The sequence below is a fragment of the Trachemys scripta genome, chromosome 18 (assembly GCF_013100865.1).
Source record: "Trachemys scripta elegans isolate TJP31775 chromosome 18, CAS_Tse_1.0, whole genome shotgun sequence".
Classification (NCBI taxonomy): Eukaryota; Metazoa; Chordata; order Testudines; family Emydidae; genus Trachemys; species Trachemys scripta.
In genome coordinates this window covers 13,400,697-13,416,251 of record NC_048315.1, presented here as the reverse complement: position 1 = coordinate 13,416,251, position 15,555 = coordinate 13,400,697, and the positions used below count along the sequence as shown (strand labels likewise).

Sequence of the window (15,555 nt, the reverse complement as noted above, 5' to 3'; positions counted from 1 at the left end):
TAATTTTGGCAAATACCAAATGCCTCTCCAGTTATTATCAGATAGGCTTTTTCTTGTTGTTCAGTAGTCTCCTGTTTTTAAAAAGTTTGTCCTTCAATTCTTGGTAGTCCATCGAATCCGATGATGACAAATCTGTGCAGATCATCACTTGTTGGTCTTATGGTGTGCCCTCTGGTGACTGTACAAGCCAATTCTAGAGGTGCACATTTTGCTGCAGATGGTGCATGGGAAGTTCGCGGTCAGTGGATTGTGCGCTGCTGATGCTCTGTGACGTCGTTCGCGTGCCTCTTGTAGACGCTGGCAGCGGCCTTCCTCTAAGGCGATGCAGGTATTTCTGACTGTTGCACACACTGTGTTCTGTCGCTGGCGGTGTCCTCAAGGTCCCTAGGTTTGATACTGCAGATTGGCTTTGATGGTGTCCTTGTAACGTTTCTGTGGACGAGCTATATGCCGGATGCCCTGGGAGAGCTCACGATACAGAAGCTGGCGGGGAATTCTGTTGGCATCCATGCGGCTGACATGACCGGTCCAACGAAGCTGTGACTTCATGATCACGTCCTTCAATTAGGAAGCAGTAAATCCACGTGATTAATCCCACACCGCAAATTGCAGATGCCTGTAGCTCTCCATTCACAAACGGACATAAGAACTGTCCAATCAATGGCAAAAACTTGGGGCTTGTCTACATGCAGGTTTACACTGGTTTGATCAAACGGATGCAATCCAAATGTGTGGACACTCTCTCTCTCATTGGCTTACTCTGCTTTAGCTAAACCAGAATAAGTCTACACTTAAATTGAAATAAGTGTGTTCACTTAAGGGTTTTCCACCAGTTTAAATTAATCTGTTGAATTTCACATAGGCAAACCAGTGCAACCCTCCACCTAGCCAAGCCCTTAGATACAAGTGTATTTGCAGAATCTGGGAATGATGCATGAACCAAAATGCAGGCTGAGCTCATCAGTTCTTGGCTTGAATACTGTTTGACCAACACTAAGGAAGTTGGGCTGCGTGTTCTTTAAGAAATTGTTGCATGTTTCTGACACTGTGCACATGCCTTACCAATAGCCTTTGCATATCAAATGGCACTGCGGAGCAGCCACTGAAATTCCCATGGAACTTGTAGTGTCGCTATGCACCGGGCGGAGTGAGTTACCGATGTGCAAGACATGCCCACGTGCAGTAGTTAATCGTACTAAACATGCTGTACTGTGTGCCTGTATTTTGGAGGGCAGGATTTATCCCACTCCTGATGCATGCCAGGCTCCCCTGCATGCGGGGAATGAGAACAGAGCTTTTAACTGTGGTTGAGGATCAGTTTTCAAAGTCAAATTCCTATTTATGAATCAAACGTTACATGGCTTTGGATTTCTCTTATTCTGAGTAACTGACCAAGAATGGGAACATGTTTTTGAGTCCCTTTATGTAACCTAATAACATTCTAGTAGTAACAATTTAATATTTATGCTGAACAATATGAAATTACAACCCTGTTTATGTAAACTAAAACATAAAAAACACCTACTGAAATCCATGCATTGTTTTCAGGGATTGGGGATGATTAAAATAATTGACACTTGCCAAATGCTGGTGACTTTTGTTTACTATTACTATACTGATCAACACACCCATGTTGATCCGTTAATGTACCCAGAGCCAAGTTTTCTCAGGCAAAACTTGCACTGATGTCAATGGGAGTCTTGTGCCAGAGGGAAAGGTCTTCCTTTGGCCCCAGTGATCTGATCCAGCTCCACAGGACGCAAAACGGGGTTGGGGGGCTGGGTCAGGCCACGACTGAATGCTTGTCTCCGGCTTCGGTTGCTCTCCATGTGGAACGCTGGTTTCTAACTTTCAAAAGGCACCAATATGGTCCATCAACTAGGCAACTAGGAATATTAAGCAAGAAGTGTTAAGCCTCCAGGCAGTAACTGCAAATTGTTAATAAACATCACCCAGTGATAAGTACTGTTGATGCTGTGTTCCGGTGATGCCACTTTCCTCGTGCCCCTGAGACGTGAAACTGTCATCCACATTTACAGCATCAAGAACTCAATGCTCATTAGTCAACTAGATCTGCCGGGTCCCTTGCAGAAAGCCTTTAACTCTCTCTCTGTTCCCTAGCAATGAGAAGCATGTGTTTAAAACTCTCCCAGGATTTGATTTTGTTTTGAAGTCCGTTCCTGTCCCATACCGTATGTAAATCTCTCCTTCTGGGAGAAAGAATGCTTCTCAGAGTATAGTCTACCCATTGATCCAATTTTGGCCATAGTAGAACAGAAATGAAGAAGTGTGTACACGTGTCATGTCCTGAAACCTACGCAGAAAAATTGCATGGTTGCTTTGAAAAAGGAAAGTTGTCTTGCTCATAAACAGGGAAAAGATGGATGATGAAAAGTTTGTGGATTTAGGCTTGAAAGGGCGTGGGGAGAGGAATGCAAATACATGACAGATACTGAACATAGCCACTGTGAATGGCTGAACTGTCTGTAGATGGGGGAGGAGGCAGAAGAAGAGGAAGGAATGTTTCCATTGTGATCATTTTCTAATCAGACCTAATAAAAATATGCATTACGTATAACAAAAAGACATGACATTAGTTTTCAGGACCGATTAGGGTTTAAGAGGCTTGGCTGCGTGGTAGGGGGGAGAGAAGGCATGGAGCACACTGCGTCTCTGCAGTGATTCTGGCTGGCACACCAAGTTCCACTGAGTCCAGGGGAAGTGTGTGGTGGAGATGAAGCTCCGCCTCCCTTTGAAAAGGTGAAGCATATGCTCCTTGGCCCCACTTTCACAGTGACACTTTCCACCCCCTTGGAAATCTAACGTAGCTGGCAGCAGTAGACTCCTGCAGCTCTTATGGCTCTATCCCTACACTCGGGTATCTAAAGAAATACACCCTATGCCTTCTCTCCTCCCCAGACACATACACATACTGTCCATTTGACAGTGATAGCAGGTGACTTCCCCCATACCTCATACCCAGATGACGCAAGGATCGTTCAAAGCTAAATGCAAGGATCATGCCTTGTTTAAAAAAATAAAAATTCCCTACTTGATCCTGGCATCAAGCGTGCGTGGTCCTTGCGCTCTTCCCAGTACATAACTCCCTGATCTTGTTTGTGCCGCTCGTGAAAAATCTCTTCCAGGAAAAATGAGTAACGCTCAGGATCCGAACAGCTGACATGCTATGTAACATATGGCAGTATTTTCTAGTCTGTGCTCTTCCACTGCTTGTTGCTTTCTGCTTTTCAGTTTTCTCTCCCATGAGCCTACTCACGAGGGCGAAAACTGCCCCTGATAAGAGACAGAACAGTCGAATGATCAAAAACGAACAACACCAAAAAGTCAAAAGTGGGAGCTACTATATATTTTTTTTTTACAGGAGGTGCCTAGCACAGAGACTTCTGATACCTCATTTCCATAACAAGGCATGTGATTAGAGCCAGGACTCAAAAAATATTGTTTTTCTCGGAAGAGTTCTCCTGTGATTTTGGTGTCTGAGAAGCTTGTGCAAGACCAATTTAGAGCAAGGGCAAAAGCGAGTTTGATTGAAAACAAGTGACATTTGATGCACAGATGGAGCCAAATATGATGATCTTTAATTGATAGCGCTGGTTGCAGACTCAGTAGGAAGACTGTGCACAGATTTTTTTAAAATGCCCATGTGCTAAAGCAAGTTTTTTTTTTTTTTTTTTAAAAGCCCTGATTGAAACAGAAAAAAATCACACACAGTGCTTCCCCCACAATCTTGTGTCAAAGGTGGGTTTAAAAACAAAAAAATAGAAATTGCACAATACTAGCAAATTTTCCTTTTTAAAATTTGAAAATACTATACAAGACTTTCTAGCTCCCCTCCAATGCCGTAAGCTTGAGGGCACAGTCATAAGGGAAAACGCAGCAAAGTATGTGAAGTAAAACAAACTGTATTTGCTTGTGGCTACACTATGATCGACTTCCTAGGAATGTAGAACCCCTGGAAAGCTGCTCGAAATAGTCTGTTGGCCCCTAGGTTAAAAGACAGCCCACAAAAATAGCGCGTGAGGCTGCGCTTCTTCAGAATCACAAAATATAACTCTGGACGAAAGTGAGTCCTCCAAGTTACCACCGCTGTTTTGAAGCAATAATTCAGGACTCCTGTATGTTTATTGCATTAGGAAACAAAACCATTAAAGCATTAAGACAGCCCTTTTATGTCCCTGCCAAGAGGATGTAGTTGATTCACAAGCCATATTACACTGCTGGTCTCGGGTTCCTTGTCGACTGGTTCTTTATCTGCCCGCCTTTCTTTCCCTTTTCAAAGTTGATTGAGGAAAAAGTTCACCCATTGGCATGCGCATGCATGGTTAGTTTGGTTCACAGTGTTATGGTGAAAGGCTATTCCATGCCGCTCCGGAGGATCTGGTTGGCTGCAATCAACATGACACTTATAATAAAGGCCATGGCAAATGCACATATAAGGCTCTTCCGTACACAGGTCTGTCTGTTCTGTTTCTGGGAGTGAACTAAAGTGGGAGGAAAAAATAGAGAAGGTAAAGATGAGACACTCTTACAACTGGAAGTATTTAGTCTTTCACCAGTTTCTTTGCATTATAATAAGCACTTAACATCTCTTGCATCTGTAACCCCTCTGCAAAAAAAACTCCATATCAATTGAATTTTACCCCAATAACGTCACCCTTTTCACTGGTCTGACTTTTGAATGGTTAAACCTCTAGCCTATTCCTTTGAGATTCCTCCAGACAGCCCCAGTTGTTTGATTTCTGATTAAGAAAAAGTTGCATTTCCATAAAGATCTCCACCCCTGGATTTCCATACCCGTAATTTAAATTCTCCTCTGTGCACTTCAAAGGGAGACTGTTGAGCCAATTGTTGCCCAGTCCTGGCACATACTAAATTCAAAGGGTAAATTCAAGCCCTCTTATTTTCAATACAGACTGGTCACCAGCGCGATCCCAGATCCCAGTGTATTTATTTTATAGTTCCTAGAACAACATTGGAACCTTTGCTTGGATTCTATATTGATGACAAATATGTATTATGGCTGTCTAGTGCATCTTTCTGCCAATGCAGGATTTGCGCTCTCGCAGTGTTTTGACCAAAATGGCTTGTAAAACAATCAAGTGATCAATTCTCATTGCATTCACCTGGAATGTTCGCTAACTTCACTGGTTGCTCCTAGTTAAAAACCCCTTTGTATCATCCTAACCCATTGCTGTCTCCTCTTGGCATTGAAACACTGTTTATAAGTATTAGAAGGGTTTACATTTACTGCTGTTTAACCAAAGAACTGACCATCTCTTCAGTCCTTTAGATATAGTTCTGTTAATCTTTCCTTATAAATCATTTGTGTTTGTCTTGACTGGAAAGATGTAGCCAAATTTGGAAGGAATTCAGAAATGAGGTGCTCAGAACTGAGCAGAGTATGCCACATGCAGTCTCATAAGACAACTCTCTCCAAATACTGTGCCCAATTGCCATGGTTAAATATGGTGTAATCACTGCCAGGAAGTGCATTTAAAGTTTTCAGTGGACAGGCAAAAGGAGACGCATTGAAAACCATTTAAAAGGAAGCCTTACAGAACAGAGGGAAAACTTCTCTAAATATCCTGTAGAAAAGCGGGAGTATCGTCTGCTAGTCAAAATACAACATTCGAAGTCAGGAGTTGTGGTTGTTTTGTTTTTTAATTTCTACCACTGGCTCACACTGTGACCTTGCACAAGCCAATGTACCCCTCCAGGTCTCAGTCTCCCCACCTTGCTGGGTTATCGTAACTATTCATATTTGGCATGTGCTTAGTGAGCCTCTGCTAAAGGGCTATAGCAACTCGCTGTATCATTAAGTCTGCTGTTACAGATAAGATAGATTTCATACTTCCTGCATGTGCTAGGCAGCCAATGGCTCTCTTATTTTGGTGTGTGTAGGAGAGAGGGCATAGCTGATTGATTATGGAAAGCACTGACTTACTGCTAGTGATTATAAACCTTCTCCATAACCACCATGGTAATCACAAAATTTTGCTATGGCTCCCCCATCCCCTAGTTATACCATGGACATGAAGTTGGTGCCTCCATGGTCAGTCAGACTAGTAATGAGAGAACCTCAAATGACTGAGATAATACTCCAGTTTTGACAAACATCTGAAAGTCTGATGCGCGGAAGAGTCTCTGAACTTTTCAAGTCTGGAAAGCTTGGGCTGGTGGTTTCATGAGAATGGGTTTTCTCTCACAATACCCTGCCCCTCTGGTGCTGATGCCAGCTGGAACCTGAATATCCAAAGGCATGCAGAAAGCAGGGTGGGGAAAGCTGTTCATAACTGTCAGGAATCTCCAGATACTCAATTCTGAGTCTTACTGTTTCTTCCTCTTTTGTAAGGGGGTAAGGAAGTCTGATTTGTAACGCCCGCTTCCCTATAAATGTTAGTTGCCCTGCAATAACACTTCAGTATGGCCTTACTCCTTCTCAAAATGTGGTATTTTGATTGAAATGGCTGTTTCTTTAGCATCCTTTTTTCCCTAGGTCAGAGAAACCAATAGGGGAGTAAAGTAATTTCCATGCAGAGAAAGTATAAAAATCCCCATTGTGGCAGTTTTATTACTGTATACTCTAATGGTGTGCACGCACAAAAAATAAAAGTTAAAAAAAAAAAAAAAATCCTGACTTCCAGCCTGTACCTTTTTCCTATTCTATCCTCTCACTGTTGCTTTCTTCCTTGGGTGGTGTTTTTTGTTTGTTTTTTAATTTTACATCTAATACTGATTCATTATTTTATGCCTGAAATACTGACATTTCCAAAATCTAGTTGCTATAGGGCCTAAGGTGTTTTTTGTTGTTGATCTTTTTCCCCTGCTTCTGAAAGCTTCCTCCAACGAAAGGACAAAATCCAAAAATTCATTGTCAACTGTAATGGCCTAACGCTGTTCCTGCAGAACAGGATCGTATGCTCTTGCCAGTGACAGCAGGCCGAGTTTGGGGAGCCTGAGTCCTGGAGGATTGGTCCCTGTGGCCAGCATTATACTTTTGTGATAATGCTGCTGTCTCATGAGGAAAGGCTACAAGGAAGAGAGAAATCAGAGTGAGCTTTTGTTGTTCGATTGTGACAGTCAAAGTCTATGCAAGTCTCTCTAGTTTTTAATCTTCTGATGCACCAGCCTTCAGAAAGCTTAAGATGCAATAAGAAGTTAGTCCTATAACTTCCATCGGGAGAGGGCTGCAGTGAAATTAATCTTTAATGATAACCGTTTAGTGAGACATTATAATTGGTAGAACTTGTATGCAAGGTTGACATATAATAAATTACAGTTCACGCTCTGTTGGAATACCAGAGACAGTACTTTAAGAAGGCTCCTCAATACTTCAGTTGAGGAGAGCATATGGCCCCGTGTCGAAATGAAACCAGAACTGCAGAATAATTTCACTTGACAGTCCCTTCTGATTGGAGTCAATATAAGTCCATGATCCACATGCTGTATACTTTATCAGAGAACTACGCACGCAACGAATGTTTATGGCACTGGAAAGATTTCATTACTTAAAGCAGAGGACTGGGAGGCAGGAGACCGGTGTTTGACTCCCTACTAACACAACTCACTAGGAGGCATTGAGGAGATGTTCTTCAAAAGTGGCCTCTAGTGTTGAAGCCCATAAGCTCTCCTTTCTGAGGTGTTGAAGCAGAGCAGTTCCAGCGCCTGCTGATTTCAGTTGGAGCAGGAGGTGCTCATCAGTAAGTGGAAAATAAGCAGCAGAGATCCATGGCATCCCAAGGTTAGAGGCATATTTTTATTTTTATTTTTTTTAAATGTGGGCATTAGCTTCTCAGGCTCGGCGTCATCTATAAAAGGGAGATAATTTGCCTAACAAAAGGGACTGTAAGGGTTAAAGACTTTATTTAATAGCATTTCTACCCTTAAGAACATGCTTTGGTTTTCCCATGGCTGAAAGTAAAAGTGAACTAGTGCAAATTATGGGTGTGTCCACTCGGCAAAGAAAAACCTGCAGCTGGCCCATGCCAGCTGACTCTGACTCGCAGGGCTTGGGTGGCGGGGCTGTTTCCGAGCCCAGAAGTCTACACAGCAATGAAACAGCCCTGCAGCCGGAGTCGGTTGGCACAGGCCAGTTGCAGGTATCTGTCTACACAGCAACGGTACCCTGTGTGCTTTTGGTTTTAGAGATGGACCTGATTTCTCTTCACCTATGGGGATGTTTGGATCTCAGCTTTTCTCTGTGCATCTGTCTGTCTGTCCATCCGTCCCTTTTATGAAGTTGGATACTTGGGCCCAGGACACGCAGAGTAGCTAGGTGTCTAGTTCCTGCTGACGCTGCTGCTGCTGATGGAGGAGATAGTCAAATGGCACAAAAGGGAACTCTCATTCAATCTATACACTTGGTTCACTATTGTTTAGATTAAACATCCAATCGCATGAACTGCGCTGCTTTGGTGAAGTACTCAGCAGCAATGTGGCACAAAAAGTATCTATCGAGGAGGAAATGTACATTCGAGTTTTTAATTTTAACAGAGGAGAAAGAAATGAGCTTAAATCAAAGCCTTTACGAAAAAGTGAGAGTGATAAATAAACCACACAACTCCTCTGGATTTTGATGAATGCATACTGCAAAATTCTTACTCTCCAGCAACGCTGTATCCTGCATGTGAAACTTTTTGTGAAGTCAGTGGGAGTTCTGTTTTGAGGAATGGCTGCAGAATCCGGCTGAAGAAAATGTTTCAAAGTAATCCAGTGATGTAGCTGTGCAACTAGTGATAATGGTCTTGCAAATGCTATACTCAGTAATCCACATCTACACTCTTGGTATAATAGTTGCAAAGTGGGGTATGTGAGTCTTATCTTGCATACTGCAGTATACCTCAGGAACAATCCCATAGAAGTTACATGGAAATAACTAAGATCAGAAGCAGGCCTGGGATAGCGAGTATTCTGATATTTTTTCCTGTCTGCCTACTTCTCTTGTCTTGGTTCTTATATTGTGCATCACTGTATTTATCAGTCCCTTGTATTCATTTTAATAGAAGATTGACATACTGAATTTATATTACACAAATGAACAAGATTATTTCCGGCTTCTCACTGATATGATGAGGCAGTATTTGGGTAGTCACAAATAAGAAATCCTGTGCACCCCAGCACACTCTATGCTCGCCCAGCTGCATTTCTCTTTCGAAAGGGAGACAATCAACAGGACTGTGTGTTCTCTAGAACACTGGCAAATGAAAAAAATGGTTAATCAATAAGTTTGCAACATGCTTAAAATCTGTGGAACATTTTATTTGATATACGAGTAGCAAGAACTTAGTCTGTTTAATTTTGAACTTATTAGGCACAAACAAATCTTCCATTTCCATCTCTAAAGAATAAATCATTGGTGATTCACTGTGGGCCTAAATTATTCCTGCCAGTCTTACTCTGCACTGCATACTGTACACTGTGTTGATGGGGGAGGAAGCAGAGGGGAGGAGGAAGAAAAGCAGTTTTATGAATCATGCATAAGTGTCTCTTCACTAATCCTGAGAGATGCTGAGTCTAATGGAGATGTGTGCACTCAAACTTTTCATCTGGTCAGGGCCAGATCCTGAATTCACCTGGGAGGGGGAACCTGTCAGTCCCTGGGCCCCAGTTTTCCTTATGGCAGGCTCCTCTGTGCGAATGGTGTGAATTCCTGCCCTGCCTACCAAAAGGAAAGCTGCCACCTTGTACAAAATTGCTTTGAGACCACCCATTATATTATAATATTCCTGTAGCCCTGATCTGTCTACTCGCAAGAGTTGTGTAATGCAACATAACCCCCACTGAGCTACAATTCCTACAGCTGTGATGCAAAGCAAGGGTTTTGAATGCAGCTGTAGCAGCCATCGAGCTGGCCAGTGCCATTCTCTAGGAAGACGATTTGTGTGTATAGAGGTTCACCCCTTTCCAAAAAAAAAAAAAATCAAGTGGTCTTGAACAAAGTAGGCAGATGGAGTGGTCCTAGAACTTGATGTTTAAAGATCACCTCATGGGCTTTGTCCTCCTGGAGTTCCGCTCTCTTGAAAAATATTTTGTCTTGCCTTTATTCCAGTGGGAAAGGTCAGAGAAAAGACCGCTGCCAGGAACATCTAGGTGCACTGCACAGGATGCTCGGTCGAGCCAGGCTAGATTCAGCTAATGGGGTCCTAGCTAGTCAAGCTCCGCTGCCAGCCTTCCATGGAGCTCCCTGATAAGAGAAGGCTGGGGATTTTGGAATGAGGAAAGTCAGCATTTTACAGCAGAGACCCGTCTGTAGTGGTGTCTAGGCTCTGTACCATCATGGCTGTGGATTGTGTTTTCCTATTTGGAAGGACTGAGAGCAATGAAATCCTTTAAGCAGAACACTTAGATCTTCCTCTAGGTTTGTCTGGCTGGAGTTCTCCCAGAGGCTAGCCACGTTTCTCCCCAAAACAGAGGAGGTGAGCACGGTGTTACAGAGAACACCACAATCTCAGCAGTGGTTGGTGCTTTTGCAATAAGCACAGCAGTCAGAGGTGAGCTTTCTTCCGAAACTGGTCAGGGTCAAGAGTCCCGCTAGGAGAGGCTGAGTGATGAGCAGCAGGCTTACTAGAAGGCGGCAATGTGAGATACATACCCTGGTTTCCTGGGAATTCCTTTATCCGTAAGAAGATTGTCACATCAAAGCAGTAGAATCTTAGTGGAGGGAGGGGGGGTCGCCAAGTGTGAATAGGCCCTGGTGTAACTCAACGAGTGTGTAACTTGTTCATGTATGATAACGAGACACAAGGGCTGGTCCCAGTGGGCTCAGCAGAGCGCAAGCACAGCAAAGGTAATGAGCTATGCAGCAGGCATATATGAACATCTGAATAATGTAGGGTGACTAACGAAGATGCGTGCATGTATAACACGTGCCAGGCAACATATAGCCCAGGGTCTATGCTGGACCTCTGTGGAGGAAGAGCTGTTGCAGGGGCACAGAGTGGCTGCAGTTTCTCTTCTGTTGGCTTGGGGAAGAGGCTACAAAGGGCTAACAGGTATCAGGGGTAGCCGTGTTAGTCTGTATCCACAAAAACAACAAGGAGTCCGGTGGCACCTTAAAGACTAACAGATTTATTTGGGCATCAGCGTTCGTGGGTAAAAAAACCTCACTTCTTCAGATGCATCTGAAGTAAGGGTTGGTTTGTTTTTTGTTTTTTGTTTTTTTTACCCATGAAAGCTTATGCCAAATAAATCTGTTAGTCTTTAAAGGGCTAATGTTGACCAAAATATAGCCAGAATGTCTGAGGGATGCCCTGAGTCAGCAGCCTCCACAATAAAACTACCCTGTCCAATCTGGCCAGTTTTATCCTGGGTAATCTATGGCCTAGAAGAAAAGGATGAGCCATCTTCCAATGCAGGTGCTATAGGACCTGGTCAGTATCCAGCAAATTCAAAGTAAGTGCTACAAAATATGTACAGTGAACATTGTCCTAATTCCTGCATGCAGCGACCGACGCTAGGAGCTTGGCTATACGAACACTGCGTTCGCAGCAAGTCATGGTGTAAAGCTATAGCATGCTAACTTGCTGCCCGCTCACTGTGCATGTGGCCCCCGCTGCCATACATTCAGGCCTTGCCTACAGCGAGAGTAACACGTGTAGCTACGTGCCATAGTAAAAAAAACAAGCTGCATCCACAATGCAGTGTGTAGCTGTACCGGTACCTAAAGGCTCTGGCAGGGAGAAGCAGAGGGGAGGCCTCAGGATGCTACACCACTAAAACCAGCAGTGAGGTGGGGGAGGCACCGCTCGGGCATGTAGTAATACCCTAAGGTTCTGGCGTGGTGTTACGCTACTAAGCAGTGCTTCACCAGTGATGCTGCTATTTATACCCGCGCTAGTGGGCCGTACGGTGCCTGAACTCCATATGCTGCTGTGAGCGTAGACCTAGCCTAACAGTGCCGTAGTGCCCGTTGATCTACCCTATGCAGTGCACTAGGGAGCTGTTACTGTCCATGTGGACCCTGCTATCACACGCTTGGTGTGCAGCAAGCTAGTGAGCTGTAAATGTACACCCCAGCTTGCCACGCACTAAATGTTGGTACAGCCAAGTCCCGGGTTTCTTTCCCTTTGTCTGGAAATAGTTAGGAAAATCACAGTGTGAAAATGAGGCGCCGACTTCCTCCTGTGAGCAAGGAGCAGAGACTCCTAGCTTGTGGTTGCAGCTGCTCAATTATGTCTTGTTAATTTCAATGTCACATTTGAGGATGAAATATTGGGGTGTGCAGTGCACAGTCATCAGCCTATAGACATTCTAGTTTGTTTCCTGTGTCATGTGTTTAACAGAATATCACCAGCAGTTTGATTTAAGGCACTGCCGGGCAAGAGGCTGTAGTGTAATTGCGAACTGCTCTCCTTTTTGCCGTAAATTATATATGATGATTCCTGGTTCTCGCCTCCGTTCCCCTGGCCTGCTCATTAATTTCTTCTGCCCATTGACACTTTTCATTAATCACAGTACATATCAGTCTGTTTGTTAGGCATTTCTATGGAGATCTCAGTACTTAGTCTCTTTTGTGGTCACTTGTTATCAGGGTGGAAAATCTGAATGAAGAAGAGGAAAAAATGTATATGTCAATTTGGGGGGTTGAGTCCATTTTTTTTCTCTACCAGAGCAGAGACTTTGTCATTGGATAGATGGCAATTTTGGACTCAGACGAGGATTTGGGTTCCAAGTGTCAGTCAGCGCACTCTAAATATAGATGCCAAAAACTCCAGGTGTGTAGAGTTGGATATGCATTTATAATTTTCACTAGACATGGACTGACACACAAAATTTAAAGTGTAATCCTGAAAGTCTGTACACAGACCATGGAATCTCAGGCCACAAAATAGAGAGAATAGTTGGCTAAGGCCTGGCATGGACAGAGTTTTTGAAGCAATAGTTGTATTTGGTTTAGAGGGGTGAATATTTTTAACAGATGTAGTTATGCTGGTATAACGCCTTGAGGATGCAGTTATATCAATATAAAAGGTGACTTATAGCAGCATAGTTTATAGCGTATTCTTGTAAAGAAAGTGCAGTGGTGGTACAAGAACCTTCTATACTGATGTAAGTGCATCCACACTAGGGGATCATACCAGTACAGTGAGTGGCACAACTTTTGCGTGTAGACTAACCCTGAGATGCTCTGTGGTAATTATCCCCTCTGAGCGTCTGTCCATGGAAAGAGCATACAGCGTCCTTCTGTTGGGAAGAATGTTTCAACAGTGCTAGTGAGTGCTGATTTTGAAGAAGGGTTAAACTAGTTGCGGGGGGGGAGAACCCCACACCTCTCCAAGTCTTACTAAAATCCAGCGGGGCACTCTACTTGCCTTACCTGCAAACTTACTGCTTAATTAAGGCATGTCTACTCCGTGAAGTCCTGTGTTCTTGCTTTAGAGCCATGCACTAGAGTTTGGCACCTGTGTAATGGGTATAGTTGGGGCAGCAGAGTATATGGTTAAGTGAACAGCTATGCATGGGGGAAAGATGCACATTCTTTAGGCCTGAAATTACTTTGAAAAGTGCCAGTGTCACAGTGAAACTTTTGAAATATTCAGTTAGCTTTTATCCAGTTTTTTGGTTAAATATTTTTTTTCCTCCTGATTTTTTTTTTTTAATGGGTCCATATGCTTCTGGGTTCTGTCTGGCACCAGCAGCGCCAACATCCCATGAGGAAAAGCTGTTCCCGCTGTACTTTCAGAAGCAGGAAGTACCAACGTGCTGACAGACTGAGCATATGACACTTCCAGCCCAATTTTAGCAGACCCAGGCTGTTGATAGTTCACCTAAGGATCAGGCCCAGCTCAGTGCTGAACTCACGTTAGTGACTTATCGGCAGGTAATGGCGACTTTAAGCGCTTTGCTTTACGTCAACTTTCCATTTTTAATCAAGATTTAAATCAGCAAGCCTTGATTTTAAGTAATCGATGTTAATCTTATTTTGCATTTGTGCTTTTTATTGTTCCTAAAGACAGGTCGCTTGTCACTGGTTGGTGTAATTTGATGGTACTTTTTGCTAACCAGGAGGATGCACTAGATCTATATGCATTTATTCCAATTTCTATGTAATTTTTTAATGTCACCCATTTATTAAACTTTTAATTCTTTATATTAGAAAATGGTGAATCTCATTTAATAGAGGAATAACTGCAAGTAAAAAAATGTCAGGCTCCATGTGGCTAGAAATTGGAAATCAATTCAAAATGCACAAAAACTGCATTATTTAGTAAATGAAACTACCTTAAATATGCTGGGCACAGAAGTGTTTTAGTAAATAAACTGCAGGCAATACTTCCTTTATCAAATCAGTGTGATTGTAAAACTAGTGCCCTTCACAATCAAACTCATTCTGCATTTAAATTGGTTCCAATCCTGAAGGACATGGTGACATCGAAATCAGGGTATGTGGCTGCTATAGTAGCCCAAAAATGTGGTGGTGCAGCCTGAATCCACCTTTCTGAGAGGCCATAGCTACGTCGACAGAAAAATTCTTTGTTGATCTAGCTGTATCTACAGTAGTGGTTAGGTCAACCTAACTACGTTTCACAGGGCAGGACATTTTTCCAAGCCCTGAGTGATACAAACTAAATAAACCTTGAGCTACATCTGAGGCCTAGTCTATACCTAAAAATTTCTGCTCTTCTAGATTAGTATCCTTTATTTTCTTTCACTCTGAACTTATTGTGGGAAACTACCTACACGCAATGAAGCATTGTTAAACTTGAAATGAAAGATTAGATGGGATTTTTTTTTTTTAAACTTTGGATCATTTTTTCCAATTGGAATCTTACGGTGGGTAAAGTATAAAAGCGGCTACAACCATTAAAGCCAAAATTGCATGTGGCACCCTCGGTCAAGCATTCCAGTAAACATTCCTTATGGAATCACTGAACTCACTTTTTTAACCCAGTTTTGCTAATACAAAGCTAATCATTCTCAATGTGGTCCAATAAAAGATATCACCTCACCCACCTTGTCTCTTTCAACTCATCCAAAGCGTTACTGTGATTAGTTCCAGAATGCTTGTGTAAGAGCATGTGTCAATCTTTGCAGGATCGGGATCTTAAGGGGCCAAACTTTTAGTAGATTAGTATCACAGAGCAGAATTTGACTCGCTGTCTTTTGTGTTAATGGGTTGGCTTACATAGGTAACATTCTCCTTTGCAGAGAAGAGAGAACCGTGCCAGGTTTCGAGTGATAGGTGATTTCAGGACGATCAACAGTAATTAACGAGTGTCAGAGAGATGACTCCAGAGCTCAGTTGTAATTCATTGTGCTAATTCCATTACAAGGATTAAAACTTGTCTCTCACAAGGATCTGAACCAGCTAAAGAGATTCCTGTCTCCCTGAAAAGCTTTCTGGCATTTGTATAATTATTTTATACTAACCATTGTGAGGTTCCCAGAAATAACATCAGCGAGAAGTAGCTACTCTTGAGAGAATCGCCATTTCCTCCTTCATTGACCTCCCGCTGAGCCTAAAATGAGCAATCCTATTTTTCTTTATTATTAATTTATATCAAAGATCCTTTTGTCTGAGCACTTTACAAGCAG

At 42.8% G+C, this 15,555-nt stretch overlaps 1 protein-coding gene across 2 annotated transcripts in view; it reads right to left on the bottom strand.

Annotated features, from left to right (window-relative positions):
* Positions 1-3,368: 3,368 nt before the first annotated feature.
* Positions 3,369-15,555, bottom strand: part of CALN1 (calneuron 1) — a 176,433-nt gene continuing 164,246 nt past the window's right edge. The window contains exon 6 of one of the 2 annotated variants that reach the window (XM_034752806.1): positions 3,369-4,502. In XM_034752806.1, coding sequence (XP_034608697.1) covers positions 4,375-4,502 — 128 coding nt within the window. In that variant the 3' untranslated portion in view covers positions 3,369-4,374. Of the gene's footprint in view, positions 4,503-12,383; positions 12,561-15,555 lie in introns of those variants that run through there. The other variant, XM_034752807.1, reaches the window with a different exon arrangement.